Source organism: Aethalodelphis obliquidens, unplaced genomic scaffold, assembly GCF_003676395.1.
Source record: "Aethalodelphis obliquidens isolate GAN/ISIS:26980383/991018 unplaced genomic scaffold, ASM367639v1 scaffold4, whole genome shotgun sequence".
NCBI classification, from domain to species: domain Eukaryota; kingdom Metazoa; phylum Chordata; class Mammalia; order Artiodactyla; family Delphinidae; genus Aethalodelphis; species Aethalodelphis obliquidens.
In genome coordinates this window covers 7,161,958-7,180,085 of record NW_020837948.1, presented here as the reverse complement: position 1 = coordinate 7,180,085, position 18,128 = coordinate 7,161,958, and the positions used below count along the sequence as shown (strand labels likewise).

Genomic DNA, 18,128 nt, shown 5'->3' with positions numbered 1-18,128 from the left:
TTTTTTTTTTGAGATGTAATTCATAAAAGTCACGCATTTAAAGTATATAATTCACTGGGTTTTAATATATTCATGGAAGTGTGCAGCCATTACCACAACCCAATTTAAGAATATTTTCATCACCTGATAAAGAAACTCTAAATGAGCTATCATTCTGTGAAGAGACGTGGAGGAACCTTAAATGTATATTTCTAAGCAAAAGAAGTCAACCTGAAGAGGCTGTATGATTCCAACTATATGACATTTTAGAACTATGTGACATTCTATATGACAACTATATGACCTTCTAGAAAAGGCAAAACTGTGGAGACAGTAAAAAGATCAGTGGTTAGCCAGGGTTCAGTGGAAGGGAGGGATGAATAGGTAGAGTACAGAGGATTTTTAGGGTAGTGAAACTATTCAGTATGATGCTGTAATGGTGAATACTTACACCATTTGTCAAGTCATGTAGAACCCTAATTTATACTATGATGTATCAATATTGGCTCATCATTTGTTAGAAATGTATCTTACTAATGCAAGATGTTAACAGGGGAACTGGGTGTGGGGGTAAGAGGTGTATGGGAATTCTCTGTACATTTTGTTTATTTCTCCGTAAACCTAAAACCAGTCTTAAAAAATAAAGTGTATTAATTAAAGAGAAAAAAATATCTGTACCCATTAGCTGTCTTTCCCCATCTGTTCTTCCTCCCCCAAGCCCTAGGCAGTGGTTAATCTACTTTCTGTCTCTTTGGAGTTGGCAGTTCTGAACATTGCATATAAATGGGGTCAGTCATATATAACGTGTTCTTTGTGATAGGCTTATTTCACTTAGCATATTGTTTTCAAAGTTCATCCATGTTCCAGCATGTATCAGTCACTTTTATTGTTTTTGTTCCTTTTTGCTGAATACACTTGATGGATAATAGGGTTTTTCACACTATTTTGCCTGTGAATAATGCTGATATGAACATTCATGTGCAAATTTTGTGTGGTCATGTGTTTTCAATTGTCTTGGATAGATACCTAGAGTGGAATTGCTGGGTCATATGGGAGCACTATATATAACATGCTGAGCAATTGCCAAACTCTTGCAAAGTGGCTACACCAATTTTACATTCCCACCAGGAATGTGTGTGAGATCCAGTTTCTCTCCATCCTTGCCAGTACTTGTTATCTGTCTTTTTGATTATAGAGATTTATTTTACATAAAAGTGGAATGTGATTTAACCTATTATTGTTCTTTTCCATAGAGGCAAATTTCTGGAGATGTGTGATGATCTCTTAGCTAGAGTGGAGCCACCACTCCGTAGTATTTTGGAACAGGCCAGTAAGTATTATTGTGACTGTTCATCTTGGACTCTTTGGAAAATGTTAATTACTTTTTTTTTTTCCAGTTTTACAAATTTTCATTGTATGAACTACTTCAGTGCAATATGAAACTTCTTTTTATCAATCTCGTCCCCCTGGAGGACCTCCAGTAGTGTCTAGGGAAATCTGATAGTTTTCCCAGGAAATGTAATTCAGATTCAAAGATGGATTTAAAGTCTCAGGTATTTCATGGTGGTAAAAATTGTCTTTAGCAGTGTTGCTGTGGTAGTCTTGTAGGTTTTTTTTGTCAGTGAATCTTTTGTTGAAAAATAAGTAAAGGGAGGATATGATAATCACATATTTAACAGGATGCTTTAATTTTATCTTGGGCTAAAAGGTGGAAGTTTGATTTAGGAATGCATTACTAATGTTCTGCAAACCTTTGACAAACCTTTTCCTAGAGTCCACTCTTGTGTTGGTTGCTATTTCATGGTGTTGAGATGTACTCTAATCTTGACACAGGCTCAGCTCTTAAATCAGAATGATTATCACAGATGGGCATGTTCTTTCCATACTGGGTCAGCCCATTTCTTTAAATAGCCCTTCTCAACAAATTGTCAGTGTTTGTTGCACAAAATGTGACCAGGAAATCAGGTGGATTTTTTTTTTTTTTTTTTAATTTTAATTTTTGGCTGCGTTGGGTCTTTGTTGCTGCGCGTGGGCTTTCTCTAGTTGCGGCTAGTGGGGGCTACTCTTTAGTTGCAGTGAGTGGGCTTCTCATTGTGGTGGCTTCTCTTATTGCAGAGTATGGGCTCTAGGTGCGCAGGCTTTAGCAGTTGTGGTGCACGGGCTTAGTTGCGGCATGTGGGATCTTCCTGGACCAGGGATTGAACCCGTGTCCCCTGCATTGGCAGGCGGATTCTTAACCACTGCGCCACCAGGGAGTTCCCAACCAGGTGGTATTAAGAGGTGTTTTATGAGTGACAGCAGAGCCTTGGTGTGTACCTTCTCTCCTTCTGATATGAGGAGATTGTACCTGTGTTATAATCTGGCCTATGCTTATACTCTGGCTGGAGTGCTGGAGTGACTAGATGTGCATCTGCATACTTTTTTTTTTTGCATGCCATGTCAGAGATAGTCCAATATTTTGAGGCCCTTTTATTTTCCTTATGGCCAGCTCAATTATTGATGTTTTAACATTTATTTGTGTGAGACTGTTTCCAAGATTGTAGGATTTGTGTACTGTAGGACATTAGGTATTCCTGACTCTCACCTCTTAAGTCCCAATATTGTCGTGCCACTCTGCCCTCATTATTTTGAGCGTGCACCTGTCTGTGTGTGCGCGCTCACGTGTTATTGTGGAGGGGATTAGGGGTGGTGGGGCTTTGTTATACATTTGTGAATTATTTTGTTGTGATAAGATGTTATATTGCTCTTTTTATTTCACTGTAAAATACTAATTAAAAGATTCTTTTAATATAAATGTCTATTCTAATTGTTTTTAAATAGAGTTAAAGAAAGAAGATATTTATGCAGTGGAGATAGTTGGTGGTGCAACACGAATCCCTGCAGTGAAAGAGAAAATCAGCAAATTTTTTGGTAAAGAACTTAGTACAACACTAAATGCCGATGAAGCTGTTACTAGAGGCTGTGCATTGCAGGTGAGCTTGCTTTCTTTCACAGGTAGCCATTTATAGGTCATTGTAAATACAGCAGTGGTTTTATGTATCCAGCTAGTCTGAGATCAGCTCAGTGATCTTAAGGTCTAAGATTCTAAAACTTCTGTTTTAAAATTGGTATCAGAAGTTGTGTTCATAAATGGAATTGTTTGTACTATATAACATGTAACAAGATGAAATAAGTTACTAGAAACATACGTAAGCCTGAAATACCACTAGAATTTGACGTATTTGTTGCATGAAGTAGTGTTATACATCAGTTAAATAAAGGTTGAGGTTAATGGAAAAGTAATGAGGAATAGCTAGATTATATGGGTGGTTTGACAAATGATAGACATTTATAAAACCACTTATTTAGGTACTATTAAGTTATTAATGTAAGTAGATGTCTTCTGAAGTCATTCTTTATAGGTATTGTAATAATTAGTTCGTATGTCTACTTGCCAAATGGAATTTTTAAAAATTATTATTCTAGTGTGCAATCTTATCGCCTGCTTTCAAAGTCAGAGAATTTTCTATCACTGATGTAGTACCATATCCAGTATCTCTGAGATGGAATTCTCCAGCTGAAGAAGGGTCAAGGTAATAATGTTTTTTAATCATTTTTTACTTAAGTGTTAAGTCTTAGAAAATACTCTCCATTTCAAGTTATACACATCTGTAATATTTTGCCGTAGTGCATGAAGCAAAGTGATTATTTAGTCATTCATCAGAATAAGTTTGTGTCCTTACTAGCTTCTTTTATTTGATCCTGCTGAAATAATTGGTGGCTTTTATGTGCTGATTGAAGTATATATATATGTTTAAAACTGACACTAGACACACACACACACACACACACATACATATTTTTTTTCTTAGGAACTCCTATAATCTGCAAACAGTGCCAGTTGAGAAGAGTAACTAGAGCTATACAATGATTACAAATCTAGAATACATGGGTAAAAAGTGTTAGCAATGTCCTAAATTTGTGTTTTTGTCTTTTTCCTCTCTCTGTTCAGTGACTGTGAAGTCTTTTCAAAAAATCATGCTGCTCCTTTCTCTAAAGTACTCACATTTTATAGAAAGGAACCTTTCACTCTTGAGGCCTATTATAGCGCTCCTCAGGATTTGCCCTATCCAGATCCTGCTATAGGTAAGTAAAGAATTGGGAATTAAAAAAAAAGAAAAAAAAATTATGTGTGCTTGGGAGAACTGGAATAGCAAAGCAAGTAGAGTATGCTGAAATTTAGGTATTTTAGATCACACGCACAAAAAAACCACTTGCAGTCGTATTACCAGGTTTAGAACCAGCAGGATGGTCATTATTTAATTGGATCTCCTATTGTGGGCTGTAGTTCTTGTTTTCTTTTTTTTTAATTAAAATTTTTTTAGTTTAGTTTTTATTTTTATTTATTTATTGATTGATTGATGCTCTGTGCGGCTTGCGGGAAGTTAGTTCCCCGACCGGGGATCGAACCCACGCCCTCGGCAGTGAAAGCACAGAGTCCTAACCACTGGACTGCCAGGGAACTCCCTGGGCTGTAGTTCTTGGTTAATGCACATTATTGTTATACCTTGTGCATAATGTGGTGCTAGTTACTGAAAGGAGTTGAAGAGATTCAATTCTGACCCTAACATAGAGTTAGGTGTACACAGAAAATCATTAGAAAATTGTGATGATCAGTATCACAGGTTATGGAACCATGTTGGCTTGAGTCTTCATTGACTCTGAGAAACTTAGAATCTGGATATAATACCAGTCGAGGAGAGAGAAACTAGAGTTAATATGATAATTATGGAACTAGAATACATGGGTAAAGTATTAGGAATATCTTGAATGGCACTTAGAAGCTTGGAAAGTTAACCTACTCTATTTTCCTCATTTGTAAAACAGGACTAGGTGTGATAATTCATACTTTACAGAGTTTTATGAATTAAAAAACATAAGCAAAACCCTGGTGTAGTAATTAAATCTAGAAATGTCAGTTTCTTGATAAGTGACAAGCAGTATGGAATCACTGGGGTTTTCAGTAGAGGAAAGTGGGACAAATCTATTCTAGGAATTTATCTGGCAGTAGCTTATAAAGATGAATTGGAGTAAGGCACTGGAGGGAAGGACATGTTTGAAGAGTTAGGAGGTACTTGAGTCCTTAATTGAGACAAGATAAATAAGAGTTTGACTCTTTGTGAGAGAGGAAGGAGAAATCTGATGATTTAGTAAGATTCTAAGAGTGCCCACTTCGCTTATTTGAAGTATCATGTTACTGACCTTTCACTGAGAAATGGACATAACCTGGCAGTATGGGCATGTATTTGTGTTTGAATTCATCCTCTTAGGTTATGTGTTCTCTTTTGTCTTTCTTATGTCCTTAGCTCAGTTTTCAGTTCAGAAAGTCACCCCTCAGTCTGATGGCTCCAGTTCAAAAGTGAAAGTCAAGGTTCGAGTAAATGTCCATGGCATCTTCAGTGTGTCCAGTGCATCTCTAGTGGAAGTGCACAAGTTTGAAGAAAATGAGGAACCGATGGAAACAGATCAGAATGCAAAGGAGGAAGAGGTAATCTAGACAATCTTATACCATTTTAGGCCATTCATAATGGCTCAGAGGTGACACTTGTCTAGAAATTCTAGCAAATAGACTGGGTGACAGAGCTGCTGAGAGTAGGTTTGCATACGTACCCCATCATATGTGAACTAGCACAAAGTCTTTATACAGAATTTGTATAGAAGTGGGACATAGTTGGCTTCCTCCTTCAGACCATGCACCTCTCAATTTGACTTATTCTTGGTTCTTTCTGATTACTGGGGAATGCTGAGTCTCAGTTGATTATTTCCACAGGTAGCATAGAATTCACTCATTTGTTGGAATCATGCACTGGGTCTTGTACTTACTGTGTATAAAAATCAAGGCTTTATAAAACTATAAATGTTTGGGGTCTCATCCCCACAGATTTTGTTCGACTTGGTCTGGGCTAGAGCCCAGGTGTCAGTTTTAAAAGCCTCCGAGGTCATTATAATGTGCTGCAGGCATTGAAAGCCAGTGTGATTCAAGGTCTCTACAAACTTCTCCCTTCTTTGTCATTTCTGTCAGCCTTTGTTCTTTTAACACCTTTAACAGAATTTTCAAGGTGTCCACCTCCCCTAATGTACACAGTGGTTGTACTTTTGAGGATGGAAAGGCTGATTTAAAAACTGCTAGAAAAAGTTAAGACTTTTGAGAGAAATGTATTCATGAGGAAGCTAGGAGAAACTCATGCTTTCTTCGGATTTTATTGTGTTAAATATTGCCACGCTGTTTGCTTATAAGTACTGCTATGGTTTTACAATGTAGTTCTATAGCCGCTCCTATTTATATAAGGACAAGGCAAGAGTTATTTCCATTATACAGATGTAGTAACCGAGATCCAGAGAGGAAAACTTTCATGTTCTAAGTGTAACATATGTGTTATAGCTGGAATTTGAGTCTGGGTTGTCTGATTGTTGGTAATTAGTAGGAATTCCACATCATGTGATTTTGCCAATGTGTCATGAAGGTTGCTTAGTCTTTCATTAGTATTTCCTAGTTTCAGGATTTGATGTGACCTGTTTTTCAGAAGATGCAAGTGGATCAGGAGGAACCACATGTTGAAGAGCAACAGCAGCAGACACCAGCAGAAAATAAGGCAGAGTCTGAAGAAATGGAGGTATGAATTGTGTTTTAGAGTATGATTTGCCGTCTTTTTACATAATGGTTTTGGCTGACATATTATGTCTTGGAAGGGAATTATATTAGAAATCTTCATTTATCTGAACAGTCTTTAAAGCAAGATTTTGTAGTATGGTTGGAAAGTGTCTTTGGCAAAATGGTCTTTGAACTTCAGTCTGGATGGTTTGTGGGAAGGAAGCACTCAGAAGCCCTAGTTTTACTAGGCTAGTGATTGGTTCATGCTGGTTTCTGAATGGCTGTTACTAATAGTCATCCTATCCATAATTTATTCTTTACTAATAAACAATGAAAGATGTTTCTTTCAAGTTTTGTCAACTCTCTGAAACTTGTCTTTTTGTTGAAATACAGTTTTCAATAATAATGTTTTGAAATATATTTTGTAAATAATGTTAATATTTATCCCAAGTATTTAAATGAATATGTAGCATTTTTGGATCCTTTACAACCTGTTCTTTAACTTTTGAGTTTTCATGTTTAAATTTTGTCGTCAGCATTGAAAACAGCTTTTCTTTCAAATTATTTGACATTGCAGTGTATAATTTCACCTTCTAATGTATTTCTGATTGTGGCATTTAAAAAAGTTTGGCAGAGCCTTTAGGAGGCTTAAGTCTGGTACCCATTTTCATGTCAGTTAACAAATTTTATTCCTTTAGCTGTGCGAATAATTGTAAAAAAAAAAAAAAATGCAGAGGAAATCATCCTCATAGATGCTTTAGTGTACTGTAGGCCTTTTCCAAGGTGGAAGACCTGTTATTGCCTGGGTTGGGGGCAGCAGTGGGCAAGAGAAGTACGTATTTTTCTGTGTTTGGGAAGGTCGGGGAGGAGAAAGGAGAGAGGTGGACCCGCCTGCCTTCCCCACCCCCCCGCCAATTTGTGGATCAGCAAGAGCTTTCAAAGCGTAAAAGCAATGAAAGTAATCACAAAGGAAAAGGTGAATAGATTCAACAATAAAAGCTTGCATAGACAAATAATAGAAGATTAGAAAAAAGCTAGAAGAGTCAATCACTTGGGGGGAAGAATCACAAAGATCCCAAGAGAACGCTGGATGAAATATGACTAGGCTATTTGAAGAAATAAGTATGCCTTATAACTTTGTGAAAAAAGGTTATTGACCCAACGAAAATAATAGATCATGGTAAATGAATTCCTTTTTTTGGCCGGGGTACAGTGGAATGGATTCTGTTACTCCTTGTGAGAATGTAAATAGGTGCAGATACTCTGGAAGTCATATTAGTACTGGATTTCTGATCCTTAAAAATTTCATACCCTCTCCCCACTAATTTCCTATGCATGTTCATATGTTTAGATAAGAGTGGAAGAAAATTAGAGAATATTTAATAGTGATTATATGTTGATAGTGGGATTATGGCAGGTTGTTTTTGTGTGTATGTATGTAAATAAGTGTATGTGTGTGTACAGATCAGTAGTGTTAAGTATAATCACATTGTGCTACAATCTTTTTCATTTCGCCAAACTAAAACTACCTATTAAGCAACAATTACCCATTCCTCTATCCCTCCTCCCCCCGTACCCTGGCAACCACCATTACTTTCTATCTCTATGGATTTGACTATTTATAGTCAAAAATATTTATATTTTTAACTTTCCAGATATTGTAAGAACACAAACTAAGTTAATAAAAGAGCAAAACCAGCTTTTGAAACATGACTCATTTGGAAGTTTAAGAGTCTGTATAAGTGTTCTTAATGATTTCTGTTATTTTAGACCTCTCAAGCTGGGTCAAAAGACAAAAAGATGGACCAGCCCCCTCAAGCCAAGAAGGCAAAAGTGAAGACCAGTACTGTGGACCTGCCAATTGAGAATCAGCTGTTATGGCAGATAGACAGAGAGATGCTCAACTTGTACATTGAAAATGAGGTGGTTATTTTAAGTCTTCTAGAACAATAAGCTAAAAAGTTAACTTGACCGTAACGTTCAAACTCTGTATCTAGTGACCTTCATGTATTTTAGGTTGTATGGGGTTTGAGAACAGTTTTAGGTTTTGGGGTAGTGGAGGACAAGTTTAATAGATCCCAAGACATAACATCAAAATTCTTTTATGGTGATATTATGTCTTTATTGCTAAAAACTCTGTTTTGAGATCTTTGACATTTAGGGGAGGTATCATTCATGTTTGGGTGTGTGAGTTTGATTGTTCACTAGCGATTGGGATGTTTGAGGCCAGGGTCAGGGAAGTTGATCAGCAGGAGAAATTACATTAGCCTTAATATTTTGTTTATTAGTTCCTTTCCCTGTTGCCAGTCAATATGTAACTCTAGTTATGGTGAGCGATGCAAGGTTTGGGACCCTGGAGCACAGTTATTCAATTAATTATTGTCTGTGAGGTTTCTCATCATATATACATTGGATCTTAGAATAGTTTTGTTTCATAGACCCTTTAGCCTCTATACTATATGAATAATTTGATTTTCCTGGGTATGTAATACAAGCAGAGTATACTCACCTTGTGACATTGAGCTAATAGTTTCTTAAAGTTCTCTTGTCTTAAATTCTTTTCCTTATTTTTGCTTTTGAGTTTCAACATCTTGATATTTCTTCTATTGCTCTTTTTTTCTAAGTACACCCACAGAACTCTCACTTGATCTTAATAATTTACTAAGGACTGATGCTTCCAGCTCTCTTTCCGTGAATGATTCGCAGAACTAAAAGGATTTGAGGAAGAAGGCTTTTCTACTTTTATATTACTTAATAGTTAAGGGGAAATTGTCTCAGTTTTCTGAATGTCTAACTGTACTGTTCACAGGGTAAGATGATCATGCAGGATAAACTAGAGAAGGAGAGGAATGATGCTAAGAATGCAGTAGAAGAATACGTGTACGAAATGAGAGACAAGCTTAGTGGTGAATATGAGAAGTTTGTGAGTGAAGATGTAAGTATGTGCTGCAGTGTGTCTACTTAGTGTGCGTCTTCCGGCAGGATCCTTAAATGTAGTTAACAAGGGGAAGTTTGTATCTGTAGGTATACAGAAAAATGATTAAAAATGCACTTTTTTGGGGAAAAGTTTTATATCGTTTTATTTTCTATTGATGGAGTGTTTCCCACAGGTTAGATGTTGTGCATCACTCTTTTTTTGGTGTGTCACTTTTTGATACATTTTTGCATGCTATTATTTACCTAGTATTTTTCTTTAAATCAGTTCACTTTTCCCTGATGTTTATTTTAACTCACTTCTTAAAAAAAATTCAGTATAATTGACATATAACTTTATATTAGTTTCAGGTGTACAGCATAAAGATTCGATGTTCATATACATTGTTAAATGATTACCACAATAAGTCTAGTTAAACATCCGTCACTACACATACTTAAAAAAATTTTTTTCTTGTGATGAGAACTTTTAAGACTTATTCTCTTAGTAACTTTCATATATGCACTACAGTATTATTAACTATGTAACTCACTTAGTTTTAAATGTAGTTTTTAATTCTGAAATTTTCAAACATATTCATATGTCCCCTACAGCGGAGAAAATAGTGTAATAAACCCCTTTGTACCTATAAAGCAAAATAACATTTTGTCAGTCTTGTTTTCCATATCCCCATCTCTCCACTCCCCCATATTTTAAAGAAAATCCATATATATCATAGTTTGTGCCTGTTTCTTCATTTGTGAATCTGCTGATTTTTGACTGACTAAATTGCAATGTTTCCTTCATCTTTAGGACCGTAACAATTTTACCTTAAAACTAGAAGATACTGAAAATTGGTTGTATGAGGATGGAGAAGACCAGCCAAAGCAAGTTTATGTTGATAAATTGGCTGAATTAAAAGTGAGTGACTCTTGAAAGCAGAAATGCTGTAGTTTCCATGGAGAGTATCTCAAAATTGAGAGTAATTCTCATGTTAAGTAATTGAAGGCAGATTGAAAGCTATACTTTTTATCACTTAGGTTCACTTTCTTTCACAACTTTGTAACAGCAAAAGAATTTTTTTGAAAATTGAGTTTAGCCCTAAACTGTTTCACTGAATTGGAGCTTGACTATGTTCTTGGTGTCAAGAGATTGAAAGACTAGCAAGATGCATCCCTGTCCTAAAGGTACTTGCAATGCAGTTGGAGCAGGGCTGCGTGTATACAGCTTTGATTCTCAGTAGAGCAGAAGTGTCTGGTTTTGTATTTAAAGAAGCTGATAGTTACACCTTAGAGTTAAAAGTACAAAGAATTATTTAAAGCTGAGTTGAGGCCTTTTTTTTTTTTTTTTTTTTTTTTTGTGGTACGCGGGCCTCTCACTGTTGCGGCCTCTCCCACTGCGGAGCACAGGCTCCGGACGCACAGGCCCAGCGGCCATGGCCTATGGGCCCAGCTGCTCCGCGGCCCGCGGGATCCTCCCGGACCGGGGCACGAACCTGCGCCCCCTGCATCGGCAGGCGGACCCCCAACCACTGCACCACCAGAGAAGCCCGAGGCCTTTTGTTTGGAAAAAGATGCAAATACACAAGAAGAACTTTTTGCATTTCTCTGGATTACTTAGTTTCTTGTCAAACTGGGCCATTGTGACTAACCTCTGGAATGGAATTGCTGAAGGACAGTGCCTGCAGTTTCCTGTCATTCTGGCAAGAATATAAAGAGTCTCCAGTGAGATCCTTGCCATTGAGGTTTTTGATTTACTTTTTATTATGGGAGATGTCCAACACGTGAAAGTAGACAGAATTATAGCTTCAACTGTTGTCAACTTATGTCTGGTTTTGTTTCATTTCTGCTCGTTTCCACTCCCAGTTATTTTAAGCAAGTCTCTCAGGTTATATTTAATCCAAAAATATTTCAGTGTGTATTTAAAAGAAAATGTAGCCTTAAGCTGTACCATTATCACATGCATAAAAATTTCTTAATGTCACCATTAATATCACCATATATTCAGTCTGTTTTCAGGTTCCAGTTGCTTCATAAATTATTTTTTAGTTTGTTTGACTCAGGATCCAAACAGGGTCCATACATTCTGTTGATATGTCTCTTAAATCTGTGTCTGTACTTCTCCTTCCACCATTTCTCCTCCCTTACTTAGTTGATGAAAAAACTTGATCATTCGTGCTCGAGGATTTATTCCTGGTCTGGATTTTGCTCCTTTTCAACTCTGGTGTTTAATCTTATCTGGTAAATTGATGGTTACAGCTGGAGGCTTTGTCAGATACAGGTTTAAAAGAAAATTTATTTTTTATTTTTCCAAGTGTACTTCATATATGGTGAAGTATACCATATCACTGTCTGGAGGCACCTAATTTTTGGTTGTCTCCCTAATGTATTTTGAGAACTAGGGTTCAAGTGACAAGTTGAAGTGGCTCCACTTGGAACAGTATTGAGGTATATTCTCATGTAGACTGAGGATATATTTCAATTGGCTGGGGAAAAATATTCAACTTCTTATATATAGAACATGGAGATTAAACGTATTTTAATTCATAATCAGTCTTAGTAGAAAGATAATACTCTTAAAGTTTAAACTCCCCTGTGAAGAATTTGTATATTCTCTCTTCTGTTAAGAATCTAGGTCAGCCTATTAAGATACGATTCCAGGAATCTGAAGAAAGACCAAAATTATTTGATGAACTAGGGAAACAAATCCAACAGTATATGAAAGTAATCAGCTCTTTCAAAAACAAGGTATCTTTTTTTTTCTTTTTTTTTTCTTCTCCTCTTCCCTACTGTTGTTTCGGTAGAGTTAAGTATTGAGACATTTACGTAGCATTTTTTTGTCTTCTTTTTAACAGTTGTTTAATGATAGTATTTTCTTTTTGGATGTTAATGTAATGTATAATATTTTATCTAATCTTACTAACAACCCTGGGATTTGCTGCTTCTCTTTAATAAGGGGACTATGGAATTGAGCAGTATTATTCAGCTTCCTTTTCTTGTTTTGAAATGTTTGATCATTGACTTAACTTGCTCTATTTTGGTGTTAGAACACATTAGGCAAATAATTTGGTTTGTTATGCAGATGTAGGACTGTCTCAACAATAAACTACTTTCATTATTTTTGAGCACTATATGATATATACTCCATAAATATATTATCTGATTAAATTTGCACAGTACCCTTATGAAGTAGGTGGTAGCATCAACATTTATAGATAATTTCTAACATCTTTAATCCTCACCCAGGGTTACTATTGGGGGAGCTGGGATTTGGCCTGAGGTCTGATTCCAGAGTTTTGATGGCTCCCAAACTTTGGTAAATAGTTTGGTTAAGTCCACTACTATACTCAAGGATCTTGATGTATTGTCAGTGTAAGAAACTTTAAGACAGATAAATTGAGCTTTCTAAAAAAATTACTTTTAATTAAAAAATGGTGCTTCTTTCGAAAGGACTCTTTTTTTTTTTTTTTTTTTTTTTTTTGGTTTGTGGGCCTCTTACTGCTATGACCTCTCCCGTTGTGGAGCACAGGCTCTGGACGAGCAGGCTCAGCAGCCATGGCTCACGGGCCCAGCCACTCTGCGGCATGCAGGATCCTCCCGGACCGGGGCACGAACCGGTGTCCCCTGCATTGGCAGGCGGACTCTCAACCACTGCGCCACCAGGGAAGCCCTGAAAGGCCTCTTTTAAAAAACTGTACTCATTATTATTTTGGTTCCTAACAAGGATGCCTAAATCTCAGGTCTCATACCTAATGACATGTAATTTTTTTTTTGCATTGTATAAGGTTTTGTGTAAAGCATGTGCTATGTATACTGCTGAAGCATTTTAATTACCACCTTGTGTAATTTTGGCCTTTAAATGTATTTCCTCTGTGTTTTAAAAACTGGGGTTACTTTTCTGAATTCTTCGGGAATTGAATGTCTATGTAGTTTGCGAGGCTAGATGGGCTTCATTTTGGGAAAGATTGTAACTTTTTGAAAGATGGTGAAGAACTAGGCAATGTTTGAGTAGGGACAGTATCATCCTTTGACACTTGTCTGGTTGGCTACTGGTTGCAGGAGGACCAGTATGACCATTTGGATGCTGCTGACATGGTGAAGGTAGAAAAAAGCACAAATGAGGCCATGGAGTGGATGAATAACAAGCTGAATCTGCAGAACAAGCAGAGTCTGACCATGGATCCAGTTGTCAAGGCAAAAGAGATTGAAGCTAAAATTAAAGTAATGTATGATTTTAAAGATTTAATAGTCTTTTCTAGTCAGTCTCATTATTATATTATTAATAGGAGAGAGTTTCATTATTGCATCTTTGCTTCTGGCTTGGGGATAGGGTGGACTTGGATTTTAGTATGCCATGTAAAATTTGTTACAAGAAACCACAGTTTTCTCTCCTGTTGTTCTAGGAGCTGATGAGTATCTGTAGCCCTATAATTTCAAAGCCGAAACCCAAAGTGGAACCTCCAAAAGAGGAGCAAAAAAATGCAGAGCAGAATGGACCAGTGGATGGACAAGGAGACAGCCCAGGCCCTCAGGCTGCTGAGCAGGGTACAGACACAGCTCTGCCTTCGGATTCAGACAAGAAGCTTCCTGAAATGGACATTGATTGATTCCAACAATTGTTTATATTAAAACAGACTATTATAAAGCTTTAAGTTGTCAACTTTGTTCTAAATATCAACTAGAGCAATTAAATACTGGAGATTTCTTAGTTTTTAGGGGATTTGGGTGGCGGGAGATATAGGTAATGTATGGAGCATTTTGACTTCGAAATAGTTAGATACAGAAATGAAGTGCATTGTATCTTTTTCATAATGGTACTATTTAGAAGCCCAGTTAGTCTTACTGAGCTTATGCTTCACTCCTTTTATGTTTAATCATGCTTATACAAAGAGAAGTTTGTTTTAGAAAGTTGAGCTATAGCACAAGCTATACCTAGCTATCAAGCAGACTTGTTATGACATATATGGCAGGAACTCTAATTGTGCTTCACAGATCTGCTGTGGAGATTGCCACAAAGGCTCCCGCTTGGTGTGGGGATGGAGGAGGGGTCTCCCTCTGTTTCTGAGGACTAGAGAGCATGGCATGGATTAACAGAACAACTAAAAGGTATGCTCTGAGCTTCATCACGTGTCAGTCAGCTCCGCTGGGACTCCCACCCCGTCTTCCTATCTTCCCATCTTCCCCCAGTTAAAGGAGCTCCTATTACAAATGCCGTGTGTTGCTCCTGGGAAAATAGATCCTTTCACCTGGAGCAAGTTGTTAACTGAGGATTTTAGACCTGCAGGCTCTTCCTAAGAATGTATGTTCCTGAAAGTATGTCCACTAATATCCCAAGTATCAAAGTCTAAATAATTTTCTCTTCAGAAGGTTAGAATTGGGTAGATGTGCTGTTGGATATAGGCCTGGTAAATTTAACTGAGGGACTGATTCTTGTTAATTATGGTGTGAAGATTTGTATCCTGGCCTGCTTATTCAGGTGAGATGTTCTGTGTAAATTTGAGGTATAGCTTGAAGTCTTACGACAAGAGTTAAAAGTTCTTTTTTGCTCATTCACAATCACTTATGTGTTGTGTTAATATCTGTCATGAATCTGCCAATTTGTATGTGTTAAACAGCAGACAGATCATACAGAAAACTAAGATGCACTGGATTGTACTGGATGAGTCTGAAATAAGTGTTAAAGAAGTGTGGTGCTGACTTTAGCAACACCTCATTCTTACTGTGCAGCCAGTGTCAGGAGCACCACCAAAGCATTCCCTGTGACTGCCCTTTGGGCAGTGTTGATAAGAGTGAGGCATTTTGGAAACTAAGGGAAACCTGTAGTATTAGAGGCCAGAGCTGGTACCTGCCCTAGAAACTGTTACAATCTTTGTTGGTTACTTTTTGGACCTTTGTAATTGTTAATCTGTATTAACAGAGAGCTGCTCTGTTAATTTTGGCCTATGTTGTTAGAAATAAGATTATACCTTGCATATCTAGAATATGTTTCTGTCCATCTCATGCACTAAAATATTTAGAGTGTTACAAGCTCTAAAGTGCTATAGAGAAACATCACTTAGAGGAGGAAGGTGGAAGTGTATTTATGTTGGAGTGTAAGCATGTGTGGAAGCCTCGCAGCACCAGGACTTTGGCCCTGTTCTTAGAGCCTCCTCTATCCATTCTCTACCTGTCCTGCTTCAAGAGTTCCAGCTGGCCTGCTGTGAGGCCAAGAGCTACTTAGGAGTGCTGGCTGCAGGATTAAGCCAATTCTTAGGCAACTGACTCAGTTCCTAATGGCCATTTCTTCTAAAAATTTTCTTTTGTGTGTGGGGGAGGGTGTGGGTCTTGGGATGGGGGTGAGGTTGAGGTTTAAAGTTTAAACTAGAAATAAGATGATGTGGTCTGCTTGCTCTCTGTTTAGATAGGCTTTAAGACCAATTGGATTTACATGGAGGCCAGGCCAGAGAATCGTAATCAATGACTTGTGTGCAGACAAGCATTTATCCAGGTTGCATTGTCCCAATTGGTTTGTTAAAGCTCCAGGTTATGTTCTTACACAAAGAAAAACATTCAGTAAACATGAGACAAGTTTTAGGAAAACTTAATAAAAAGAAACCTGTCTTACACTCAAAGGAATGGTTTTCTTAATTTCATAATGAAGGGTGTGTATGTGTGTGTTTGTATGTTTTTGTGTTTTAAATAAAAACTCTTCTCTAGAGGTAAGAGTCCTCTAAGCTAAATTCCAAGTAGTTAACATTTGTCAGAGACCTCCATTCTGAAGAACATTTGAGGCTTAGCACACTGGGTGGTAAAAAGTAGCTCTTTCCATACTTACTCTCCCATGCTGAGTCTTGGCCCAGTTCTCTGACTTAGAAATCCTTACCTTGCTCCTGTGACTGGGCCTTTGAGGGTTTTGGTATTAGCAGGAGGTGGGTTACGGCCCTATAAAGGCCAGTGCCAGGACTGATGACTGCCCCTTCAAAGAACAGGACATGGCCCAGAATGTGCTAGTAACAGTTGTTACCAGTGACAGTTCCAACAGTATGTGCATGTATGTGTGTCTTGGTGTGTATGTGGGGTGGTGTTGAGTGTTGAAAGGGGGTGAAGCCACCAGAAGAGACACTAACTACACAAAGCATAGGGCCTAGATGGGGAGGGGTCTGGGGCCTTCCTCGCTGTAGTCCTGCTACTTAATAGTCCCGGTGCCAGGCCTACCAACGGGGCCTGTGTCCACCACCTTCAAGAAGTGTCTGGAGTAAAGTCTTTTTTTTTTCTGGGCCTCTGTCTTAGGGAGAAAAGTGGACACCTGGTAATATGAGTGGGAAGCCAGCTAGCTAGTGATTATCCAGAGTGTAGCCATTTTATAGGGCTGTTGGAATCACCTGGAAAGAGTAGCATACCTGTTTACCCAGGAGAGATACCAGCATCCCCGGTGTCACTGGGGAAGAGGGTGTTGGAGGCAAGCCAGGGCTGTTGGGACGGTTTTGCAGTGGGGCAGCTTCAGCTTAACGTGAAGAACTTCTGTGGCTCCCGTCGGGTTGATGAGAATTCACACAGAGGCTTTAGACCAGTGGCCTTTGACATGCCTATCAAACATCTTGAGGGGTTTTTGTTGGGGTGCTGTCAGAGGTGGTAGGGCTGAGAGACTGGAGTCCTGGTGTGGAGCACTGGGGCTTTTAGCCTCACCTGAGAGTGACAATGTTTTAGGGATGCTCATGTGATATGTGCAGGGTGAGTGGGGCCTGGGGGAAGTTGGAGGTAGTGGAACTTTTAAAATAATCCACGTTTTAGGGGGATGAGCCAAATGAAGGGGGAAGTGGTAGGTCTTGGTACAGGAGGAAGGGGGAAGATGGAAAAGTAACTAAAACAACCATGCTGTTAGAAGTAGAGGAAGTAGTTAACCTTTACGGGGTAATGACAAGGCAACTCAGGCTAGGCTTCAGGGGCCTACTGACATTTTATATTGAGCTGGCTTTTGGTAGTACACTTTGTATACTTGATTGATTTCAATCATTCTTCTTTAAGTAGCTTAACAGATCATTTCGTATGTAAAATTATAATACAGGTTATAAAACAATACGCACAGCTTCCCATGTTTGGAAAGAACATGGAAGGTGTTTGCATAAATATCAAAACTGGATAGGTGTTTCAAAATGAAATGGTTTTCTCCCAGTTGTGGGATTGTGAGTGATTTCTGTTTGTAAGTTTTTGCTTGTTTGTATTTTCTAAGATTTCTGTAATAAGCATTTTGGGATTTTATAATGTTAAATTAAAAATATATTTCAAAAAGAATGGCTCCAAGGTTTCAAACGTGGAATAAAAGACATAATAGACATGTGGAGCTTCCGGTCTGCAGGAGTCAGTGCAGATGTTTGTGAGAGTCTGGGTAAGATTAGGAAATTGTACAGACATGGAATCGAGAGATCCTGAAAGCTGCAGTTGGGTGTGGAAGGAAGCTTTGGGCGTCAGGGTGTGTTCTTCCTGCTTTAGAGAGTAAAGGATGGTGTCTGGCTGTGTCAGGAAGAGGAAGTGGAAGCTTTGAAGGAAACGAGCAGCTGCCAAAATGATCATCCATGAGGCATGTTAGGGAGGAGGGAGATTTGAGAAGTGAGAGGTGGCAGTGGCC

The 18,128-nt window shown here is 38.1% G+C and overlaps 1 protein-coding gene across 3 annotated transcripts in view; it reads left to right on the top strand.

Moving 5' to 3' along the window:
- Window positions 1-16,134, top strand: part of HSPA4 (heat shock protein family A (Hsp70) member 4) — a 42,693-nt gene extending 26,559 nt beyond the window's left edge. For 2 of the 3 annotated variants that reach the window (XM_027097731.1, XM_027097738.1), the window contains 12 exons: window positions 1,233-1,309; window positions 2,800-2,951; window positions 3,445-3,551; window positions 3,971-4,104; window positions 5,325-5,506; window positions 6,543-6,632; window positions 8,381-8,533; window positions 9,420-9,545; window positions 10,338-10,445; window positions 12,152-12,271; window positions 13,583-13,744; window positions 13,927-14,171. In XM_027097731.1, coding sequence (XP_026953532.1) covers window positions 1,233-1,309; window positions 2,800-2,951; window positions 3,445-3,551; window positions 3,971-4,104; window positions 5,325-5,506; window positions 6,543-6,632; window positions 8,381-8,533; window positions 9,420-9,545; window positions 10,338-10,445; window positions 12,152-12,271; window positions 13,583-13,744; window positions 13,927-14,130 — 1,615 coding nt within the window. In that variant the 3' untranslated portion in view covers window positions 14,131-14,171. Of the gene's footprint in view, window positions 1-1,232; window positions 1,310-2,799; window positions 2,952-3,444; window positions 3,552-3,970; window positions 4,105-5,324; window positions 5,507-6,542; window positions 6,633-8,380; window positions 8,534-9,419; window positions 9,546-10,337; window positions 10,446-12,151; window positions 12,272-13,582; window positions 13,745-13,926 lie in introns of all 3 variants that reach the window. The other variant, XM_027097722.1, reaches the window with a different exon arrangement.
- Window positions 16,135-18,128: the final 1,994 nt, after the last annotated feature.